Genomic DNA, 10,788 nt, shown 5'->3' with positions numbered 1-10,788 from the left:
TATAAGTCGCATCGGAGTATAAGTCGCACCTGCCGAAAATGCATGATAAAGAAGGAAAAAAACATATATAAGTCGCACTGGAGTCGCATTTTTTGGGTACATTTATTTGATAAAAGCCAACACCAAGAATAGACATTTGAAAGGCAATTTAAAATAAATAAAGAATAGTGAACAACAGGCTGAATAAGTGTACGTTATATGAGGCATAAATAACCAACTGAAAATGTGCCTGGTATGTTAACGTAACATATTATGGTAAGAGTCATTCAAATAACTATAACATATAGAACATGCTATACGTTTACCAAACAATCTGTCACTCCTAATCGCTAAATCCCATGAAATCTTATACGTCTAGTCTCTTACGTCAGTGGTCCCCAACCACCGGGCCGTGGACAAGAAATAAAAAAAATAAAAAAAAATAAAAACTTTTTAAAAAAAATTTTAAAAAAATTAAATCAACATAAAAAACACAATATATGCATTATATATCAATATAGATCAATACAGTCTGCAGGGATACAGTCCGTAAGCACACATGATTGTATTTCTTTACGGAAAAAAAAAATAAATAAATAAATAAAATACACCCCCCCAAACTCCCCCCCACCCGTCACCCCCACCCCCGTTCCGTGGGACCAATTTTCAAGTGTTGACCGGTCCGCAGCTACAAAAAGGTTGGGGACCACTGCCTTACGTGAATGAGGTAAAAAATATTATTTGATATTTTACGGTAATGTGTTAATAATTTCACACATAAGTCGCTCCTGAGTATAAGTCGCACCCCCGGCCAAACTATGAAAAAAACTGCGACTTATAGTCCGAAAAATACGGTCGGTATTTTCTCAATGTTGACCTTTGGAAAGCGGAACAGACAAAACATAATGATTCGCGTTAAATGAATGTCACGGTGTAAAGTAGAGGAAATAGCTCTTAAAACTAAGGACTATTGCTACAAATACGATTTTAAATGTTGGCAATTTGCATAAAATAGTCACAATTTGCATTGTGACTATTTTCTTATGGTTAAAATGACTCAAATTAAAAGAAAACAAACTACATAAAAAAAATGTTTAAAAAATTCGCTGCCTGGAAATGATCAAAAAAACACTAAAATATGACAATATATAACAATAATCACTGAAATATTAGCTTTAAAAATGTTCACATTACTGTATTCTTTTTTTTGTGTTGTTTTTTACATGTCCAAAATGACGACTGCTACCTCCATATTTCAAAATAAAATGTAAAATGTAGTCGTCCTCAAATTCATCATTTATATTGATAGAACAATGCACTATATTTATTACAATAATTGTTATTTTATGTGTGGATTTGGGCATGCACTCCTAACACCAGACCTCCACCTTTTTATTGGAGTCAACACGTCAGTTTTCACCACCAGTCCGAAGCCCGTCCTTAAATAAACGCAGACTTGCGCGGTTGAGGACTTCTGCATTTGGTCAAAGTTTTTCACAGATTGTTGACATTCTTATAAATATTTTTACAGGCATTGGCTGGGCATCTATTTTAGGGGCCTGTGTGACCTCTGACACGCCAACAAATGACAATAAATGAAGAATTCATGTGCATTTTCAAATGGGGAGGTATCATTTACTCACCCTTTCTATAGAAGCTTTGCATCCCATACATGAGAACAGCTTAAAACGTCATCCAATCAACAATTAGACAATTGACTTTGGTGAGTAGAATTGAGTGTAAGCTCAAAGACTAACGAGAGTAAACATGATGTCAACTGTGCTGTACAAAATGTAGATCTTATTGTTTCCTCACTTTTTACTTGTCCAACTTTTTCTCTTTTCATCTTCTTGTCCTCTAAATCGAGAATAAATGATCTTATTTTTCTCTAGCCTGTTTGTTTTGTCAACAACATAATTAGCAGTAAACAAGTGGTGTGATTATTTGCTAAAAAGAACAATTGATTGTTGAAATATTTATTATTTGTATTGTGCTTCTTCCTGCTTCTCTCTACGAGTGTAATTCACTGCAGCAACACAACACAAGCTCACCTTTTGTGCACACCTTTTTAGTCAGAAATGTGCACGCTTTTGTACACACCTTTTTAGTCAGAAATGTGCATGCTTTTGTACACAAATTTTTAGTCAAAAATGTGCACGCTTTTGTACATACCTTTTTAGTCATAAATGTGCACGCTTTTGTACACACCTTTTTAGTCAGAAATGTGCACGCTTTTGTACACACCTTTTTAGTCAGAAATGTGCACGCTTTTGTACACACCTTTTTAGTCAGAAATGTGCACCCTTTTGTACTCAAGCTTTTAGTCAGAAATGTGCACGCTTTTGTACACACCTTTTTAGTCAAAAATGTGCACGCTTTTGTACACACTTTTTTAGTCATAAATGTGCATGCTTTTGTACACATCTTTTAATCATAACTGTGCACAATTTTGTACTCAACCTTTTAGTCAGAAATGTGCACGCTTTTGTACACACCTTTGTAGCCATAAATGTGCACGCTTTTTTACACACCTTTTTAGTCATACATTTGCATGCTTTTGTACACACCTTTTAATCATAAATGTGCAGCCTTTTGTACTCAAGCTTTTAGTCATAAATGTGCACGCTTTTGTACACACCTTTTAATTATAAATGTGCACCCTTTTGTATTCAAGCTTTTAGTCATAAATGTGCACACTTTTGTACACACCTTTTTAGTCAGAAATGTGCAGGCCATTGTACACACCTTTTTAGTCAGAAATGTGCATGCTTTTGTACACACCTTTTTAGTCAAAATGTGCACGCTTTTTTACACACCTTTTTAGTCATAAATTTGCATGCTTTTGTACACACCTTTTAATCATAAATGTGCACCCTTTTGTACTCAAGCTTTTAGTCATAAATGTGCATGCTTTTGTACACACCTTTTTAGTCAGAAATGTGCACGCTTTTGTACACACCTTTTTAGTCAGAAATGTGCACACTTTTGTACACACCTTTTTAGTGAGAAATGTGCACGCTTTTGTACATACCTTTTTAGTCAGAAATGTGCACGCTTTTGTACATACCTTTTTAGTCAAAAATGTGCACGCTTTTGTACACATCTTTTTAGTCAGAAATGTGCACCCTTTTGTACTCAAACTTTAAGTCATAAATGTGCACACTTTTGTAAACACCTTTTTTAGTCATAAATGTGCACCCTTTTGTACTCGAGCTTTTAGTCATGAATGTGCATGCTTTTTTACACACATTTTTAGTCAGAAATGTGCAAACTTTTTTACACACCTTTTAATCATAAATGTTCAAGCTTTTGTACACACCTTTTAATCATAAATGTGCACCCTTTTGTACACACCTTTTTTAGTCATAAATGTGCACCCTTTTGTACTCAAGCTTTTAGTTATAAATGTACACATTTTTGTACATACATTTTTAGTCATAAATGTGCACGCTTTGTACACACCTTTTAGTCATAAATGTGCACGCTTTTGTACACACCTTTTTAGTAAAAAATGTGCACGCTTTTGTACACACCTTTTTAGTCATAAATGTGCATGCTTTTGTACACACCTTTTTAGTCATAAATGTGCACACTTTTGTACACACCTTTTTAGTCATAAATGTGCATGCTTTTGTACACACCTTTTTAGTCATAAATGTGCACGCTTTTGTACACACCTTTTTAGTCATAATTGTGCACGCTTTTGTACACACTTTTTTAGTCAGAAATGTGCACGCTTTTGTACATACCTTTTTAGTCAGAAATGTGCAAGCTTTTGTACACACCTTTTTAGTCAGAAATGTGCACGCTTTTGTACATACCTTTTTAGTCAGAAATGTGCACGCTTTTGTACACACCTTTTTAGTCAGAAATGTGCACGCTTTTGTACACACCTTTTTATTCATAATTGTGCACCCTTTTGTACTCAACTTTTTGGTCAGAAAAGTGCACGCTTTTGTACACACCTTTTTAGTCAGAAATGTGCACACTTTTGTACATATCTTTTTAGTCCTAAATGTGCACGCTTTTGTGCACACCTTTTAATCATAATTGTGCACCTTTTTGTACTCAACTTTTTGGTCAGAAATGTGCACGCTTTTGTACATACCTTTTTAGTCATAAATGTGCATGCTTTTGTACACACCTTTTTAGTCATAAATGTGCACGCTTTTGTACATACCTTTTTAGTCATAAATGTGCATGCTTTTTTACACACCTTTTTAGTCATAAATGTGCACGCTTTTGTACACACCTTTTTAGTCATAAATGTGCATGCTTTTGTACACACCTTTTTAGTCAGAAATGTGCACACTTTTGTGCACACCTTTTTAGTCAGAAATGTGCACGCTTTTGTACACACCTTTTTAGTCAGAAATGTGCACGCTTTTGTACATACCTTTTTAGTCATAAATGTGAATGCTTTTGTACACACCTTTTTAGTCAGAAATGTGCACGCTTTTTTACATACCTTTTTAGTCAGAAATGTGCACCCTTTTGTACTCAAGCTTTTAGTCATAAATGTACACGCTTTTTTACACACCTTTTTTAATCATAAATGTGCACGCTTTTGTACACACCTTTTTAGTTAAAAGAGTGCACGCTTTTGTACACACCTTTTAGTCATAAATGTGCACGCTTTTGTACGCACCTTTTTAGTCAAAATTGTGCACCCTTTTGTATTCAACTTTTAGGTCAGAAATGTGCACGCTTTTGTACACACCTTTTTAGCTAGAAATGTGCACGCTTTTGTACATACCTTTTTAGTCATGAATGCGCATGCTTTTTTACACACCTTTTTAGTCATAAATATGTATGCTTTTGTACACACCTTTTAATCGTAAATGTGCACCCTTTCATACTCAAGCTTTTAGTCATAAATGTGCACGCTTTTGTACACACCTTTTTAGTCATAAATGTGCACGCTTTTGTACACACCTTTTTAGTCAGAAATGTGAAAGCTTTTGTACACACCTTTTAATCATAAATGTGCACCCTTTTGTACTCAAGCTTTTAGTCATAAATGTGCACACTTTTGTACACACCTTTTTTAGTCATAAATGTGCACCCTTTTGTACTCAAGCTTTTAGTCATAAATGTGCACGCTTTTGTACACCCCATTTTTAGTCATAAATGTGCACGCTTTTGTACACACCTTTTTAGTCAGAAATTTGCACGCTTTTGTACACACCTTTTTAGTCAGAAATTTGCACGCTTTTGTACACACCTTTTTAGTCATAAAATGTGCATGCTTTTGTACACACCTTTTTAGTCATAAATGTGAATGTTTTTGTACACACCTTTTTAGTCAGAAATGTGCACGCTTTTGTACACACTTTTTAGTCAGAAATGTGCACGCTTTTGTACACACCTTTTTAGTCAGAAATGTCCAAGCTTTTGTACACACCTTTTTAGTCAGAAATGTGCACGCTTTTGTACACACCTTTTTAGTCTTAAATGTGCACGCTTTTGTACACACCTTTTTAGTCAGAAATGTGCATGCTTTTGTACACACCTTTTTAGTTATAAATGTGCACGCTTTTGTGCACACCTTTTAATCATAATTGTGCACCCTTTTGTACTCAACTTTTTGGTCAGAAATGTGCACGCTTTTGTACACACCTTTTTAGTCAAAAATGTGCACGCTTTTGTACATACATTTTTAGTCGTAAATGTGAACGCTTTTGTACACACCTTTTTAGTCATAAATGTGTATGCTTTTTTACACACCTTTTATATAAATGTGCATGCTTTTGTATACACCTTTTAATCAAAAATGTGCACCCTTTTGTACTAAAGCTTTTAGTCATAAATGTGCACGCTTTTGTACACACAAATTGTTGCGTCATGGTCAGGTCATGGTAAAAAATGATAATAATAACCTCAAATAGATACAAATATTTATCCATTGAACTGTTAAAATGTATTTTCTCTATGATTACAGTTGCTTTTTTTACGTTTTCTTCAGTAAAAATCACTAAATGTGCATATTTAATGTAAATACATATATGTATACAATATATATATACATATATACACACATCTATTATATGGAAAAATAGATAGGTATATACATTTACATGTATACGTAACTTCACTAGTTTTGGGGTTTGTACATGCAGTCGTGGTCAAAAGTTTACATACAATTGTAAAGAACATAATGTCATGGCTCTCTTGAGTTTCCAATCATTTCTACAACTCTTTTTTTTTTGTGATAGAGTGATTGGAGCACATACTTGTTGGTCACAAAAAACATTCATGAAGTTTGGTTCTTTTATGAATTTATTATGGGTCTACTGAAAATGTGAGCAAATCTGCTGGGTCAAAAGTATACATACAGCAATGTTAATATTTGCTTACATGTCCCTTGGCAAGTTTCACTGCAATAAGGCGCTTTTGGTAGCCATCCACAAGCTTCAAGTGTATGTAAACTTTTGATCGCGACTGTAGCTGTGTATGTATACATAAATTCCAAATGCACAAAAAGAACATTTGCATAACAGGGCCTTTTTAATAGCTTCAATTAGTAGTTGTGTTATTCAACCTTTAGGAAAGGACCTTGTGTATTATGAAGTATGATATGCTAAATCAGGGGTCACCAACATTTTTGAAACCAAGGGCTACTTCTTGGGTACTGATTACTGCGAAGGGCTACCAGTTAGATACACACTTAAATAAATTGCCAGAAGTAGCCAATTTGCTCAATTTACCTTTAACTCTGTTATTATTAATAATTAATGATATTTATCTTTGTGGAAACACTGATCATCTTAATGATTTCTCACAATAAATATATATAGAAACAGATAAATATCAATATGCAACACTTTATTTTTATATTTTCTCTAAGTGCACATTTTTCAAATTGAACATTTTCAAATGATCACTTCTAAGACAGTCTTGTGAAATCACAATATCCCATTTTAACTAGCTAGCCACTAACATTTTTTTTAACAAATCATGAATTACTTTTCACCATGTTTGTACAAATAATAACTCATGTAAAATACAAAAGTAAACTCTCAAATTTTTAAATCATGTCACACTTTGAACTGGACACCAAATCTGTTATCTGTTTCTTTGTCAGTTAGTGGGAAGCCTGGCATTGCATGCTGTTAACTAGTGTGTTGTACTCTGTTGTGTAACTTGACACTGCAACTCTGAGTGAGTCTTGCAGATCTGCATCAGTGAGGCGTGTTCTGTGTTTGTTCTTGATGAAGTTTATGTCAGAAAAGGCTGATTCACAAAGATAAGATTTTTCCTCATTGTTTGCGGAACCTTCTTAATCTTTTGGACATATTTTCACAGCAATCTGGCCTTAAGCTTAATTATGATAAATGTAAAATGTTAAGGATCGGAAATCTAAAGGGAACGTCCTTTCGAATGGAATGCAAAGTGCCTGTTTTGTGGACAGATGGACCAGTTAACATACTTGGTGTTGTTGTCCCAGAAAATCTGGAAGATCTAGGCTCAGTAAATTATGATAATCGAGTAAGAAAGCTGGACAAAATTATGCAATTATGGAAAGGGAAATCCCTAACCTTGTATGGTAAAATGTCTATTGCCAACTCGTTAATTATTCCTCAATTTATTTATTTGTTTTTGTCATTACCAGCTCCATCACAAAACTTTTTTAAGATTTATGAGCGGAGGGTCTTCGATTTTGTCTGGAACGGCAAACCAGAAAAGATTAAAAGAAAGGTTTTGTACAAAGAGTATGAATATGGGGGCTGGAACTTCTCAACCTGGAAGCTATGTGTCTGTCTTTAAAAGCATCAATTGTTCCAAAGATGTATTTAAACATTGAGTGGTACACAAATGTCCTGTTGGACAAAAAACATGTACTGTATCAAAAGAAATTGTATCCTTTTTTACAAGTGATCCCCTCCCAGAGAGTCTGCTGGGAAACATGGCGGGGTTCATAAAGGAAACAATCCACTCATAGTGGTGTTTTCAATTTTATGTGCCAGAAAAAAGAGACGATATTTTGCAGCAGTTAATATGGATGAACTGTAATTTTTTAATAGATGGAAAGCCTTTCTTTTGGAAAAATGTGTTTGAAAGAGGAGTCATTTTTGTCAATGATATTATCAATGAGAATGGTAAAATTATGAAGTATGATGAATTTAAAGCTATGTATGGTGATGCTTGCTCAAGCTTTTCATTTTATCAACTAACTGGAGTAATTGGGAAAAGATGGAAACAAATAATTAATTATGGAACTACTAAATTATTAGTTTGTAAACCTCTAATAAGAAATTCTAGTTGGCAAAAAGGAACTAAAATAAATAGAAAAATATATAATTTTTATTTAATAAAGAAATCTTTGAAGGCTGCCTCATACAACACAAATGGAAAATGGGAGGACTTTTTTGACTGCCCGTTGCCATGGGATGCCATATTCAAACTAATCTATAAAACCACTATCGATGTGCAAAATCGTTATTTTCAAATTAAAATTATTTATAACTTCTTACCCACAGGGAAAATGTTAAAATTATGGAATATGACAGAGTCAGATGATTGCCGATTTTGTTGTCAGGAGCCTGAATCCACCCTGCATTTGTTTTGGTATTGTCATATTGTGTCTTTGTTTTGGGTGGAAGTTGAAAAAATGTGTTTAAGGATTGGTTTGTTTATGAAGCTTAATGTGGTTTCTGTTATTTTAGGAGAGTTCATTGACAATCATGATTTAGTCAATTTAATTATAGTACTCTGTAAAATGTTTATTTTTAAGGCCAAAAACAGATATTCACTTAGTATTACTTTCTTTAAAACATTTATTCAGTATTTTCTAACTTTAGAAAGTTACATAGTTGAAAACGATAATGATGCCAAAAAACATTAAAAAAAAAGATGAGAAGTCCTCAAAGGCTTATTTTGAAAGTATAATTATGTTTATAGATTATATGATATCTGTTGTTGTGTTCCCTAATTTGAGTGACCTGGACATAATCTGGACTGTACATAAATGCTTATTTTGAAAATGTAATTTTGTTTATAAATTATATGCAATCTGCAATCTAATTTTTTTCTGTGTACATGAATGAAGGTGTGTGTTGCTGAGTCCGACTTGGACATTATCTGGACTGGGCCTGGTTTAAAAAACCCTTTAAACAAATCTAATTTCATTGACAACCTGGTCTGTTGAAGATAAGGCCCTTTTTTAAAAAATAAAATAAAATAAGATAAATAAATAAAAAACATTTTCTTGGATAAAAAAAGAAAGTAAAACAATATAAAAATAATTACATAAAACATAGTAATTAATGAAAATGTTAGTGGACCAGCAGCCTATACAATCATGTGTGCTTCAGGGACTGTGTCCCTTGCAGATGTGTTGTCTATGTTGTGGGAACCAGAATATTGGTAGCAGAAAGAAATAACCCCTTTTGTGTGAGTGGGTGTGGATGAGTGTGCATGGGGAGGGGGGGTTGTTTGGGTTGATGCACTGATTGAAAGTGTATCTTGTGTTTTTTCTATGTAGATTTAATTTTTAAAAAAAATAATAATACATTTTTTTTTTTTTTAGAACAGGCCCGCGGGCGACTCATCTGGTCCTTACGGGCGACCTGGTGCCCGCGGGCACCGCGTTGGTGACCCCTGTGCTAAATCATACCCGAGAATGAGGCCCAACTCACATTCCATCTGATTGGAGGAGAGATTTTGTTTGTGGAATATGCTTATGATCGGTGATTATAAATATGGCTTGATGGCTGCGACACACACACCTGAGGAGGCGTCTGCGGGTGAGAGTCCTGTTTGTCCCGACGTGCATGAAGTGAATGTTCATTCCACTAATATTGTGCGTGATTATTGCAGATATCGTGGAGAATGGGAGCAGAGTCCATGGTCAACTGGACCTATGATCTTAACGTCATGCATCCTTGTTATGAATCTGACAATGCATCTGTGTCATTTAGCAGCCGGCCTTCCGTGACCTGTGTTTCAGTCTATGTTCTCCTTGCTCTGTTGTCTGCTGTGACAATATGTGGGAACCTTCTGGTCATCATTTCTGTCATGCACTTCCAGCAGCTTCACACTCCCACTAATTATCTCATCTTATCTCTTTCCGTGGCCGACCTGCTGGTGGGCCTTCTGGTGTTTCCTTTCAGCATGACTTTGACTGTCACCGCCTGTCTCCATCGCCACAATTTCGCCTGTCAGATACGGGACAGCTTGGATATCATACTCTGCACCACTTCTATTCTCAACCTGTGCTGCATTTCCATAGACCGATACTACGCCGTGTGCCGGCCGCTGTCGTACGCGTCCAAGATGAGCGCCCGGGTGGCGTCCGCGATGATCGGGGCAAGTTGGAGCGTCGCGGTTGTGATTGCGCTCGGTATTACGGTCGGAGGATTCAGCCAAGGAACTTGCGGTGAAATGTGCTCCGTTCATGTTTTGCTTGCAAACATCATGGGACCACTTTTCTCCTTCTACCTGCCTGCAGTGGTCATGAGCTGCATCTACCTGAAGATCTTCTTCGTGGCTCAGAAGCAGCTGAGCAGCATCCACGCTTCAAAGTCTGTGAGCAAAGTGGAGAGGAAAGCCACCAGGACTCTGGCCATTGTTATGGGAGTCTTCTTACTGTTCATGACTCCATACTTTTTTTCCGTGGTCTTCCAGCCGTTATTCCGCAGTCCTCCATCAGTGGCGGTCATGGAGACCCTGAACTGGCTCACCTTGTCCAACTCCATGCTCAATCCTTTCATCTATGCTTTCTTCTACAACTGGTTCCGCTCCGCTTTCAAAATGATCATAACCGGCAAAATATTTCAAGGAGATCTTGCCAACAGCAATTTATTCTGA

At 35.6% G+C, this 10,788-nt stretch overlaps 1 protein-coding gene across 1 annotated transcript; it reads left to right on the top strand.

The window, feature by feature from the left end:
* Positions 1-9,810: 9,810 nt before the first annotated feature.
* On the top strand, positions 9,811-10,788 carry LOC133640829 (trace amine-associated receptor 1-like). Its single transcript, XM_062034508.1, has one exon. The coding sequence runs from the start codon at positions 9,811-9,813 to the stop codon at positions 10,786-10,788; it is 978 nt and encodes a 325-aa protein (XP_061890492.1).

The sequence above is a fragment of the Entelurus aequoreus genome, linkage group LG23 (assembly GCF_033978785.1).
Source record: "Entelurus aequoreus isolate RoL-2023_Sb linkage group LG23, RoL_Eaeq_v1.1, whole genome shotgun sequence".
NCBI lineage: Eukaryota > Metazoa > Chordata > Actinopteri > Syngnathiformes > Syngnathidae > Entelurus > Entelurus aequoreus.
Note: the sequence above shows the minus strand (reverse complement) of the source record. Positions and strands in the feature narration are given on the sequence as shown.